This window comes from Triticum urartu, chromosome 7 (assembly GCF_003073215.2).
Source record: "Triticum urartu cultivar G1812 chromosome 7, Tu2.1, whole genome shotgun sequence".
Lineage (NCBI taxonomy): Eukaryota > Viridiplantae > Streptophyta > Magnoliopsida > Poales > Poaceae > Triticum > Triticum urartu.
The window spans coordinates 8,602,385-8,615,672 of NC_053028.1; the positions used below are offsets into that span (position 1 = coordinate 8,602,385).

General features: G+C 45.4%; 1 protein-coding gene, 1 long non-coding RNA gene and 1 pseudogene across 7 annotated transcripts; 2 read left to right on the plus strand and 1 right to left on the minus strand.

The window, feature by feature from the left end:
* On the plus strand, positions 1 to 2,489 carry LOC125520329. Of its 5 annotated transcripts, none has more exons than XR_007288621.1 (6): positions 1 to 157; positions 230 to 511; positions 985 to 1,380; positions 1,557 to 1,656; positions 1,724 to 1,830; positions 1,905 to 2,489. XR_007288621.1 is itself a non-coding variant. In XM_048685221.1 (4 exons), exons 2-4 carry the CDS (start codon positions 253 to 255, stop codon positions 1,245 to 1,247), a joined length of 288 nt encoding a protein of 95 aa, XP_048541178.1. In that variant the 5' UTR covers positions 1 to 157; positions 230 to 252; the 3' UTR covers positions 1,248 to 1,380. The 5 variants fall into 5 exon arrangements, 2 of the variants coding, with proteins under 2 accessions (XP_048541178.1, XP_048541177.1); XR_007288623.1 differs by having other exon boundaries at positions 1,004 to 1,380; XR_007288622.1 differs by having other exon boundaries at positions 1,226 to 1,380.
* A 2,000-nt stretch (positions 2,490 to 4,489) lies between these two features.
* On the plus strand, positions 4,490 to 6,033 carry LOC125521667. Of its 2 annotated transcripts, none has more exons than XR_007289388.1 (2): positions 4,490 to 4,625; positions 5,766 to 6,033. It is a non-coding gene; the product is annotated as an uncharacterized LOC125521667 (long non-coding RNA). The 2 variants fall into 2 exon arrangements; XR_007289389.1 differs by having other exon boundaries at positions 4,498 to 4,633.
* An 827-nt stretch (positions 6,034 to 6,860) lies between these two features.
* LOC125518065 lies at positions 6,861 to 8,945 on the minus strand (annotated as a pseudogene).
* Between the last annotated feature and the right edge of the window lie 4,343 nt (positions 8,946 to 13,288).

Genomic DNA, 13,288 nt, shown 5'->3' on the forward strand with positions numbered 1-13,288 from the left:
GAGCCGCCGCCGCCGCCGAGAGGAGACGCCCCAGCCCCGATAGGATCCGCCGCCGCCGCCGAGGAACGAGGTCGCTGCCGCGTCCCTCGCCCGCGGCCACGATGACCGATCTGGCGTTGGCGCCGCAGATCACCCTCTGGTCCATGGCCTCGACTAGGTACGAATCCCTCCTCCACTTCTTCTGGTTTGGTTATTTCCGCATCTTGATTTGATTCGGGCGTGTGTGCAGTTTGCTATGATCTGGCGACGGGGATGCAAGGAGAAGCTGCTGCGGTTTCAAGGGGCCGTGAGGATGCCCACCATGAAGGCGTGTCTGGGATGATGGAGGTGATATCCGCCAGGTCCCCGTTGCCGTCGACTGGCGGCGGCCACCGTCTCCTCTTCCATGGCGTCGTCGGGGCCTTCCCCTGCCAAGCGCAGCGGCTCCTTGGCTGGATCACCATCGCACACCTCACCGGCATGGTCGGCAAGATCTGCATCTCGATCCTCGCCACTCTCCATCCTCTTGCAGGTAATAGGCTTTCCGCCCCCTCTTTTATCTCCGGCGTTCTCGTGTGCACGGATTGTGAGCGTGAAGGAATATTTATCTTCTATTTCATGGTGCTGCTGTGCTCCTTCTGCTTTCACACTGCACATATATAGATTCTTCAAAGGAATTGGATGCTGATAATATCAACTAAGTTCCCTGAATGTGATATATATTCTTCCCTCGCTTTGAATTGATTGCCCCAAACAATATATCTCTGGTTGACAGTCATGGCCTATTATTATTGTTGTTAATTTACAACACTCTGCGCTGTATTGTCCAATCATGGTCCAAACTTCAACTTGGTTGTGGATTCATTGTATGTACCATATGCTGTTCATAGCTACAAAATTGCAATCTCGCGAAAATGTTCTTGAATACAGTAATTTTTTTGTCACATAACCCATATGCTGATGATAAAGTTTGTTGTACGAGCTTGTGGCATACTGATCCGACAGGTGGCAGGTATGCATTCAGATGTTGCAGGTCTAAGGAAGGGTAGTATATGGCACATGGCTTCGTGGGTTGTTCGACAAGAAGTGTTTTGGGCATATTCGAAAGGCAATCTTGTGAAAATTATACATCGATTTTCTTATTCCGTCATCAGCTTCTATTGATATGAGCGATACAAAAAGTTCAGCACTGAATTTTAGTATGTTAACTTGCAAGATTTCTCACGACTATGTTTTTTTGTTATAGGTTTATAAATTTCGAAATATAGTTGCAGCTTCACGGAATGGACGGCCCAAATTATGTTAGTGTCTATATGTTTACTTGGTGGTGGTCTAGCGTGAGTGACACCTGCATCTGTAACTTACCCATTGGATGTTCTTTGAAATCACCTGACAACACAGGTGATGCTTTTCTTCCTTTCGTGATTTGTGAATAACACTAAGCCAACCAATCAATCAATATAACTTCCAGTTAGAACTTAGAGCATCTTTACCTAATGCTTTCATGCAATGCAGCTTTACAGACCAAAGGAACATGTTTTAGTAAGCTAAACTTTCATGTCTATAAAATTCTGCAGAAAACCACTAGGTATTACAAGGGCATCTTTCACACGTTGTCTACAATTTGTAGAGAAGAGAATGGTAGAGGATTGTAAAGGCCTTTGGTCCACCTTATTGGTAAGCCATATGTTTCTGCTGAGAATTGTTTTTTAGTTGACTTCCCAGTAACTTTTATGTGTTACAGGGAGTTGGACCTGATATATCAATCAACGTTTATGTATATGAATCCCTGAGGTCTCATTGGAAAATGGAAAGTTGAATGTCAAACTGTGTGACCAATGATTTGATATGGTACCTCCCTCTTCTCTCTTCTATGAACCCTATAACACACGTCTCAAATCTTAATTTCTTTTATCCTATTGCAGGTTAATTCCAGTTGGGTGTGTTAACCTACAGTAATCAATCAAGTCAACAAATATAACAATGATACTTTGTCTTCTGATTTTTGGTGATGATTTTTTTTGTGACTGAACTAACAGGAGTTGAAGCATGTGTTCTTATTTTTTTATATGACTAGGTGCATATGAACTGAAGCTCCATAATTTTCTTTTCAAGTCGACATTGGTGGCAACCAATACAATTAGCATTATTTACAACCAATGAAGTCTTATAATTTTCTTTCTTAGAAATATACAGTGACGCTGACTATCATTTAGTAGCTCTACAGGCACTAGCCAAAAACAATAATGTTTATTTATTTAACCACCAAATAGAACAATAGGTTATTCTGCATTATGGGTACACAAATCACAACACTATATTTCAGCTGTAGAAATCTGTGTGGATGCCTGCTGATATTTTAAGCCTACATATTGCCGATTTGGTTTGAGTAATGCTTGAAGCATAATTTACTCCCTAATGTGCAAATAGCAGTATCATTTTTTGTCAAGAAACTGAGAAGACGGAAGAGAGTTGGTGTTGTCACTGTGGTGAGCCTATGCGGCAACCACAAGGCTGAAGTCTGCTTTGATCGTTGTTAAGATTTGAGCCTTGGCTCCGGTTTTGATAGCTCTATATCAGTGAGTTTAGTCCAGTAACTATTTTAAGTATCTTTACTGTGCATAGTTGCATACATTTTATTCATGGATTAGTCTTGGTAATATTAACATTTGAAAATCAATTTTTGTGTGACCATTTTTTCATCTTAGTATCTCCATCTACCAGCAAAAGTCAACGTGCACAAACCTGTATTTAACATGCAACATGAGATAGTGTGCATCGAAACTATGCTTATGTTTGTGACATTCATGTGGCATCTCATGCAGATAGATTTTATTATCCATTTCTGTAGCATGCAATGTTTATTTTCTTCTTTTGGTCCATAATCCCTCCTCAAAGAAATATAAGAGTGTTTAGATTACTAAAGAAGTGATCTAAACGCTCTTATATTTCTTTACATATGGAGTACATGTCATGATTATTGGATACACATGCAGACTTTCAGCGAGTTTTTGTTCTCGGACTTGGGATCCACAGTCCAAAGTTGATTGGTGGATCAAATGAACTTGGTGCATCTCCATTCAAGCTGGAGTACAATTACCAGCCTGCTTGTTAAACTAGTAGAAAACGGACCATTAGTACCGGTTTGTAAGGGCCTTTAGTGCCGGTTATGGAACCGGCACTAAGGTTTCGGCACTAAAGCCCCCCCCTCCTTTAGTACCGGTTCGGCACGAACCGGCACTAAAGTGCCACCACGTGGCGTGAGCTCGCGCCCTGGTACGGGGGACCTTTAGTACCGGTTGGTGTTACCAAACGGTACTAAAGGTTTTTTTTTTGAATTTTTTTCTGAAAATTTTGGAATTTTTTTTTGTTTTTTTATTTTTATTTTTTCTGAATTATTTGATGATTTAGTCTCTAATCACCTCTCTTAACTGCTCAAGTGTGGATCACTCATTCCAAATCATCTAACTTCCCGACCGGTCACCCATCCCTCTCACTACTCCAGCCCATCCCTCTGCACTTGAGCATGAAGTGACACATTTCACTGTTTGAGTTTGAAACTATTGTTTTAAAAACAATAATTATTTAGTAACACTAATATTTCTTGAATAATTAGTTTGACCATTGTTTGACCATAGTTTGACCAGATTTGACCAGAATTGAAATAAATAAAATAATTATTTAGTAACACTAATATTCTAGAATAATTAGTTTGACCATTGTTTGACCACAGTTTGCCCACTGTTTGAATATTTTTCAATTTTTTCCACTCTAGATCTTAAAAGCCCCGTAACTTTTTTCTATTAGGTTTTTGAGGATTTTGCAAATGTTTAACGGGGTTCCCCCGTTAAATTCGGATGTAACTTTTCGAGTAGATGATTTTTCATATAAAAAACTTTTTCATCCGAGTTAGTATGCAAAAGTTATGCCCATTTTTACAAATTTCAGAGAGATTTTGCAAATAAAGTCAAAATTCACATTTGCAAATTTTCCCAACAACTAGACCACATATCACATGAGAAACTTATTTTCTTTTATTTTTTGACATTTCCATTATTTTCTTTTATTTTTTTTAAAACTGAAAAGGCGATCCATGGGGGGGGGGGTAGAGTTTGAAAATGGGACCTTTAGTACCGGTTCGTGGCACGAACCGGTACTATAGGTTAGACCCCTTTAGTACCGGTTCGTGGCACGAACCGGTACTAAAGGTTAGACCTTTAGTACCGGTTCGTGCCACGAACCGGTACTAAAGGTGATCGTGGGGCCCCGGCCTAACGCCAGCCTGCCACCACCCCTTTAGTGCCGGTTCGTGCCACGAACCGGTACTAAAGGTTCAACACGTTTGACCCTTTTTCTACTAGTTAGTGCAGTCTCCACAATCATACAAGCAAATGAGCAGCTGGCGACCCAACACACAAAGTTTCTATCTTCTTATTTTCTATACATGTAGCAGTTGGCGCAGCGGTGGTGTTGATGAACGACACCCAATGCAGAGGCGGCAGTTACCATAGGGAAGAGGTCAAGAACATCTAGCTCTTGTGGTGTTCCTCCTCATTATTGTCATCGCCATCAACAGCAACAATGACGACCGGCTCATGAGACAGCTACTAGAGAGGGAGCGAGGAAGGGGGAGACAGATCTTTCAGGTACAATGGTATGGCAACCATGTTCTGAACTATCAATTAGATTTGGTGCTAAGTCAGCATCATGTTTTATCCAATCTATCAAGCACCATAAGTTTCATGTCGAATGTGTTGTAGAAATGTTCTTCCATAAATATGGTTTTAGTCCTTCATATTTTAGTATCATTGTAAATTTATCCATTCACATATCACTCTGAGAAACATTTTTAATTGGGGGAAGGAAGAATGGGAGAAAAGAAGAGTGCTTTGACGTAAAAAAAGAAGTCGTCAATATAGCCCATTGCAACGCACGGGCGTTCTACTAGGAGATGCAAGTGGAGTGGAATAATGAAAATACATTGCATCAAATACATTTTTGATTGTTACTGTAATTTTTTTCTATACATGTGAAATTGGAAATGCATTATGCTTATGTTTGCAATCAGAAAAAAAAATTAAAAGGCCCGTGACAACGCACGGGCATTGTACTAGGGAAACAAGTATTGACATTGTACTATGGAAACAAAACGAATAGACATGCAGACTAAGCTCCATATCCAAGGGATTTTGGTAGTACATGCCATGTTTATGCTCACTGTTGAATAGTTTGTATATAACTATTTATGCAATACTTGGATCATAGGAGCAATTCATTCTGTATATTTTGCTGGGGATTGTGCCTTGCAGTCAATTTATAGAAGGGTAAGATGTATCGCAATATCTTTGACTTGCATTCTCTGTGATGTCAAGTAAGAAAATAGAATATATACTCTTTGAATTATATTTCTTTTTTTCGATGTCTCTGTCTTACTTATATAATCCAATTGGCATTCGCTAGAGTTTCTATTGATGAAACATTTGTTTTGTGATGTGAGGAGGTTCTGTTTGTGACTTTGCAATCAATATTCGTAGATACGGTTCGTAGATCATGATATCTGCACAATCTCAATCTACTTCCTGTGACCATATATTGTATTAATGGGTTGTGTCAGGGTTATTTTATCAACTACTGGGTTGTTGATCTACATTACGGTTTAATTCTTACACGAATTAATGTTGACTCGATTCCCTGTAGTAGGTTGAGAGGCTTCTCCCCTCATGATTTACTATGATTAGTTTGCTTGGCTCCATGCTCCTCATGATTTCTTTGAATTTTTTTTGTAGGAGCTCGGTCAAAAATCACCTAAGGAAAATATGTTGTTCTTCTCTACAAGGGTTGTATGTGGAATTTGAGGAGAATCTGTGCACCAGCATCCGACTCCTTGATGTTGCTCTGATCATATTGTGTAAATATATTTCTAATAAAGCAATCGCCTGATGGTGTACATGTTATAAATAACAAGAATCATCAAGTGTGAGAGATGGCAACATCATGATGGGATGGTATGTACTGTTGTGCTCATCAATAGAGTTAGATCACTTTTCTGTCTGAGAGTCGATTTTTTTGTGCGGTAGATGGATTGACAAGTACCAAAGATTGATGCCAAGCAGAACTAAAACCTATCCATGGATTACCTTCAGTCCCGCATTCCAATCAACAACATTGGGCTGAGTGAGCGCGCGGGTGGCGCAAGAGGCAATGGGCAGCCGGTGGAGACTGAGTGGAGAGCGGCGGTGGCGAGGTCGAGAGGTTGGCACCAGCGGCGAGTAGGCAATTACCGTGACGGGCGAGCGGACGGGGCTTGTAAGTGTCACGATTGCATCACAATTGGAATAAAGTAAACAATGCATACTCGTGTGGCCATTGACTGATTTTGTGTGTTGTGTGCTTGTGTTAACAGCCAGCCAAATCAATCAGCCAAGGGCCATTATGTACGTGAGTGTGTTAGCTGTGGGTATATCTGAAGATTATTTCTCAACTCGGCATGTGGGTAGAGACTAAAAAGACAATGCCATTGTAGCATGGCAGACCTGGCAAGTGCTACGAACATCATGATATTCTTCCTTTTCTTAATTCCTTGATTTGAAAAATAATTTGCTCTGCGTGTATAGGAACATAGCAGTCGGGCAAACGACACTTTGGCATCTTGATCTATCAAGGGAAATATTTTTTTTTTACTTTAGAAAATGTGGGTTCGGATTGGTCTATTGAGTTATGGCTGGCTGATCGGAATAATTTTTCTATTTAAAAAATGTAGCAAATAGCATTTCATTAAAGATTGGTCTATTGAGTTATGGCTGGCTCATCAGAATAATTTTCCTATTTAAAAATATAGCAAATAGCATTTCATTAGAGATGGCTTTGCAGCAAAACGCAAATCACGCAAACCAAGCTATCGCCGCCTCGTCGCTCTCGCCGGGAGCGACAACAACCGCGGGTCTCTTCTTCGCCTTCTTAGTCGGCATCTCCTCCATCCGGATGCCCTGCAGCACGAGCCACTCCGCCACCGCCTGGGACTCGACCTCCAGGAAGTTTAGGTCCGTCTTCGGCCATCCGGCACGCCACACCGCCACGTCGTAGGCACGAGAGGCCTCATCGGCGGTGGGATACGTGCCGAGCCACCAATGTTGCCCGGCATCGGAGAACTCCAGTCCAAAGTTCCCGGAGGGCTTCGCCCTCATGCCGAAGAAACCGGACTTTCCCTTCGGCATCTTCTTCGGCGCCATCGGGTAGCGGGCGACGGCCGAGCAGGGAGCGGGGCGGCAACGTGCGGCGCGGGGCGGAGGCGGACGGAGCGGGGCGGCAGCGTGCGGCGCGGGGCGGAAGCGGACGGAGCAGTGCGGCGGACGAACCGGAGAGGAGGCAGACGGAGCAGGGCCGGAGAGGAGGCGGACGGAGCAGGGCCGGAGGGGAGGCGGATGGAGCGGGCCCGGGCGAAGGATGGACCGGAGGCGGAGGCGGCCTGAGAGGAGGCGGGCGGGGTCGGGGCGGAGGTGAATGCGATGGGCAGCGCAGCGGCAGGCGGCGGCCTAAGCGGGGTGGAATCAGTGGTGGGGGTCTGGATCTATGGCGGGGCGAGACCTTAAAAAGTTAACATGTAACTCGGACAAACTATTTCAAGAGCCCGTGGCAACGCACAGGCATTCTACTAGTTATAGTAGGAAGTGACGGTCCTTACTGATTACATAGCTAGCAATAAGCTAGGTTAGAAGCTTTTTTTTTTTTGCGGGATAGCTAGAAGCTATTTAGATTCTAACTAGGGTTGGAACATAAGAGCTTACATCGAAGCTTTTGACATTTCTCCATGAATATTCAACAAGCGTGCCCATAACCGGGTTGTAATATCTCAAGACATTCATGCGAGCAATAGCCTTATCTCCTTTACGAGTTCGACGCCAGAGATAGTCCACCGTATCTTGATATATCTCGTCACCAAACGTGGCAATGAGACGCATAGAAAATGGGTAATCGAGCACATGCCGCCGATGCCACCGTGGCGGGTCGTTGCCTTCCACATCATCGCACATCCATATCTCGACCAATTCATTGTTGGGCCCTGGATGAGGCATGGCTAGCTTCCCGTTCACCTCGGCAAAGTTGGCGTCAAGATAGTCGGCCCCTTCGTACCATGGAGGACCCGTCATGACGCTGAATGACTCGTCTTCAAGGTTAAAACGGACATAGCTAGGCATTTGTGCAACATCATCCAGATGCGAGTAATCATACATAGGCGAGTAATGGTCGATCATCTAGATCAAGGAGCCCTTGAAGAAGGTCGCCATTAGCCCTGCTACGAAAGGGTATGGCGGTTGCACGGCTGTCTCACGCCAGCAATGGTTTCCGATAGTGAACACCTCCATCCCGAGACTGTCCATGCTACACGTTTCGTGGTGGAAGAAGCGAACGACCTTGTAAGCATTGGAGCGTTGGTCGTGCCTGAAGCCGAACGCCTGGTGGCCTTCACCTTCGGGGCACTGACACGGCGCAACACTGTTCGGGCTCCAAGGCAGCACACAGATTTGGCATGCGGCCGGGTTGAGCATGCGCACAGTATCTTCGGCCGGCAGCAACAGAAGCCCATCACAGTGCACGAGCCCGTGCCTTGTTGCCGCCCCCTCGGCGGGGAACAAGGAGATGTCGAATAAGAGGGTCGCGATGTCCTTCTGGCTCTCCCCCCACAGGTACAGCCCCGGGGAGGTAACCTTCATGTCGGTCCAGGGTCTTCTTGTGTTGCGGGGATCTTCCACGTTGCTTTCGCTTTTGATACGTGGCGCGATGAGCAGGCTGTAGGGCTTCTTGTCCTGCTGGTGAAGTTGTTGAAAGTGCACCTGAGAGAAGGAGGGGTCGGCGCCGGAGATGGTGTCGCGCCAGGCCTTGCAGACGCACAGTAGCCGCAGCAGCGACTTGGCGGGCAGCCGGACCAGGATCTTCCAGGCGATCAGCTCGTGAGGCAGGCACGGCATTGTTGCCGGTCGATGGACCAACTTGGAGCGTCCATCGTCAGCCATCTTATCTGCGAGCGTGTTTGGCTGCCGCTGGCACGATCTATGTGTGTCCACGTAGCTGCCTGCACATTGTTGGATTTTGAGCGTCCAACATCAGCCGTATATAAGCACGTACATACACGAGCAGAGAGAGAAACAAAAACGACTGGATGCTGTCTCGACCGTGTCGGACATTTTTTTTAAGAAATGGAGGAGGACCCCCGGCCTCTGCATCTGGAGAATGCATGCAGTCACTTTATTAATTGTGCACATAAGACATTACAAAGTAATACAACAGCAAGACTAAAGCCACCGTCTAGACAACATCTGTCGCTACTCCTGTCCAAATGATGAAGGGATGCTAATAGTCTGAGCCTAATACCAAACAGACATCGCAGACAAACCTAACATCTAAGACCAGAGGTTCCATCCAGGACGCCTGCCGGGTATGGGGTACCCACCGGATCGGCGCACTCCTCAACCAGGACACCTGCCGGATATGAGGCCGCTGCAGCCACCTGCCACCAATCCATTTTCAGAGCTGTACTGTTGCATCTACCTTGCACGGTCTAGCTACCGTCGATGCCACCACGATGCCGAGTCTCCACCGCGCCATGCCGCCGAGACCCACCGTCGATGATACTATTGATGCCACACCGCTCCACCTACATGCCATCTCGTGTCGACTCCGAACTACCAGCAACTCCACCACCCTGAGCAGTCCTCGACCGACGCCTTCAGGAAGGAACACGACACCAAAGTGCCATCGTCGCCCAAATAGAGGAACAGGGGCTTTCGCATGCGCTCATGGCAAAGGTGGGGGGCGTATGATCCACACCGAAGCCTCCAGAAAGGTAATCGGCGCCGGGGGCGTCGACTTTGGTGCGGCAGCCACGCCGGCCTGGAGTTTCCCCCGGATCCATGCCCACCCGCCAGATCCGTCCAGGCAGTATTGCCGTCGACCGTAGTCGCTGCCGTAGCCAGCACAAACCGGAGTAGATCGAGTCGGAGACGACGCCTCCCATGGAACTCCAGTCGGCCATCGAGGAGCCCCCATAGCGCCGCCGCCTCCACGCTGCCCACGCAGCCGTGGAAGCCCCCCCCATCTGCACCAGTGGGTGCCGCCCGCCAGGCATGCCGCACCGCGCGCCACCGATCTAGGTCGCCGCCCCGAGATCCCCGCGCCGCCCGAAGCACTGGCGGTCAGATTTGAAACAGATCGACCACGACCACCACAGGAGCGCCCCGAACGCCCCCCCCCCCCCCCATGACCACCAGGGGAAGCAGATCCTGCCGTCGCCCCCTGAGTCCTCGCCGGCGCGCCCCGTCGCCAACGCGCCGCCAACCGCCGCCGAACGCCACCCGCGCTAGGTCCTGCCGCTGTGGGGAGGAGAGATCTCGCCGCCGACGCCAACCGGGCTTTTCCCGGCGGCGGCAGGTAGGAGAAGTGGGAGACGGAGCCGAGGGCTTGGCGGCGCTAGGGTTCCCCCCTGGTCGCCGCGCGGGGGCGACCCAAGGGAGGGGAGGGGAGGAGAAAGAATGCGTTGAGGGGAGGGGAGGATTGCTCCAGTTAACCGTGTCGGACATGGAAACTGTAGCGAACTCGAACTTGGAACTTTGGAAAACACGGAAATTTCACCCGCAAAAAAAAACACGGAAATTGACTCGGACTTTGCCTCCTGAAATCTGATGTTTCGTTTGCCATGTGACTACGAACAGGAAGAAAATATGAAACGTTATTCTCCCGGAATTCTTTTTTTTCCTCTTGCAAATGCTGCCACGGCGTTGTCCTGGACCGGCCACAATCCAAATTCGGTTTCAAATCGGAAAATTATCTGGAGCTAAATCGTGGCTTGAGTTTTCTTTAACACAGTTATATGCAGACGCTCATACATGAGCAGCAGTATAAGTAATACGGATCATAGAGTGTACCAGACTTTAGAATATTTGCTGCTCATGTATCGTACAACATGCATTTCCTAGCAGCAGTGGTGCATGACGTAGTTTTGTTTGCTGCTCTCTTGGTTTCCAATTATTTAAAATTCTAGTTTTTTTCTAACGCAAACTTATCATATTCACCACCCTAAGTGAATCCTAGCCAGCCCACACGCCAAACCAACCATCCGAAATTACTGAATTTCACTAGATTAAATGATTTCGATTTTCATTTCTGTCAGAGGACCAAAATTTCCATTTGAATTCGATTGGACATAACCAAATATTTCAAAATTTTAAAAAAGTAATGTGTGTGTACTACCACAGTCGCTGAAATATTGTGGGTGAAAGATAATTATTTCAGTATGTACTGATTTTAATGGATTTTTTTTGAAATTAATATGAGATTTCGGTGGAAGAGAAAACCAAGGTTGGGATCCAATAAGCTGTTAGCCAACATAAGTTCCTGTTCCTAGCTTAAGATATACAAGGAAACATGCCCGTGCACTGCACCGGGAGAAAAAAAATATCATCCCTCGTAGACACATTGGACGACATCAGCAAATCCCGTGAAAAATTTCACCATGTCGTACGAGAGACAACATGATAAGTGGTCTTGCGCAAAGTCATAAAGTTGGGACAATTTTTTAAGTGTACCGAAGATGTATCCAATTTATTAGACAACAGAAATATCTACACATGCTCCAATATCAATTCATGCATTTGCCGGCGTTCGTCCTCAGTGATGCCCAACAAATAGTGCATTAGGCTAAAAGTAGCAAAGTACATTTTAGTACTCAATTATAGTATGGGTATAAGAGCACATATTAGACATCTCCATGAAAACAATTAATCCGTAAGGACATGCAAAATGAATCTCCTTGATGTGTGAGTGGGCAGTGGATGCCCATGTTTTCAGAAGTGTTTGGCATTGTGTGCCAGAGTCGGTAAGACTTTGTGTATGAAGGCTCGTATAAAATTGTGAACTGGTGGGATCGATTGAATCTTCCCCAAGGCCAACAAACTAAAATGTTGACAATTATCGCTCCTCTTTTCTAAAATATTTTACTGCATATCAAATAAACCCCTTGCATAAAAATTAGCTTTTCGCTAAACTAAGCCTTTATGGCCTTTACCTTGCCAGAGCCAGAATGCATTTTTTATCCCTTGGGTAGTGTTAGGGCTTACTGAGTACCTTAAGTATTCACCCTTACTTTGTGTCACTCAGAAGAGGATCAAGTCATAGAAGAGGGTGATGAAGACTAAGTTCTGTCCTTCGCTCAAGTCTACGTGTCGCCTGATGTGAGCCCGTTCCGCTGCATCTTTTGCTTTTAGGCCAGCCTACTGGCCATTTTGGTATTGTAACTAAGACATTATTTGTATTATAGTAAATATATCGTTGTATGGATCTCAATGCCATCTGTATGTGCGTTCCAATTACTAACCATTTTGGTATTGTAACTAAGACATTATTTGTATTATAATAAATATATCGTTGTATGGATCTCGATGCTATCTGTATGTGTGTTCCAACTACTGATCCAGGGATTGGTACGGTAAGCACATGGGATTCCCGAAATGGGGCCGACATATTCCCAAATCACCCATATTCTTTCTTCTGTGCAACCAGCCCCCATCTAACGAAATAGATACCCATATTTCTCGGCTGTTGACCCCAAAGAAGTGGGCCAGCTGGGAATTTATCATGTCTACTGCATATTTTGGACATTTAACGACAGACAACAACTAAGCGACAGCACATCGAAGCAAGTGGGCGAGGTGTGCTGATGGTTGTGGCCTGTGTCCAAGCAGAGATGCTTGACGCATGAAAAAAAAAATGCTGAGCGCGACAAGGGAGTAAAGGGATCGCGCCGGAAAAAAGAGTCATGCATGCAGATGCAGCTACGTGATGCTCTTGGACAGCTAGTGTGATGCTGACGCACAATAACGTGTTTTGGTGCAAATCCTTTTCATTAAAACTGTTTTGGTTCAAATCTTTGAACAACATAACACGGTGCATGACAAATATAAAATAAAATTAAATCAATGAGTTACCTAATGCGTGTAATCGATTTATTAAGATTAAAATAGGATGACACCAGGAAGGGCTGTATTCTTTTTTACATCTTTTTTTGAAAAAAAAAACGTTATCATAAAAATACTAGAGTGCATCTTATTTGCGCTGAGTAAGAAACAATCGATATTAAGTGTGGTTGGCTTAAGAATTGAAGGGTAATGGTAGTCATACTGATTGCAACCTTTGGCACACAAGAAAGAGAAAAAGGTATCATTCCGTATGTGTGATTTATCGGTAATTAAATTTTGTGCTGTGAGAGTTCCTTGGGGGTTTCACTTCTCGAAAATAAAGATTAGTACACACGAAATGG

Bases quoted from the DNA above. Each gene is read 5' to 3' on its own strand.
- LOC125520329 (XM_048685220.1), top strand. From the start codon at position 253: ATGCAAGGAGAAGCTGCTGCGGTTTCAAGGGGCCGTGAGGATGCCCAC. The intron at 512-1,003 runs GTAATAGGCTTT...GTATGCATTCAG, and splicing joins CACTCTCCATCCTCTTGCAG to ATGTTGCAGGTCTAAGGAAG. The intron at 1,105-1,225 runs ATACATCGATTT...TTTTTGTTATAG, and splicing joins AAGGCAATCTTGTGAAAATT to GTTTATAAATTTCGAAATAT.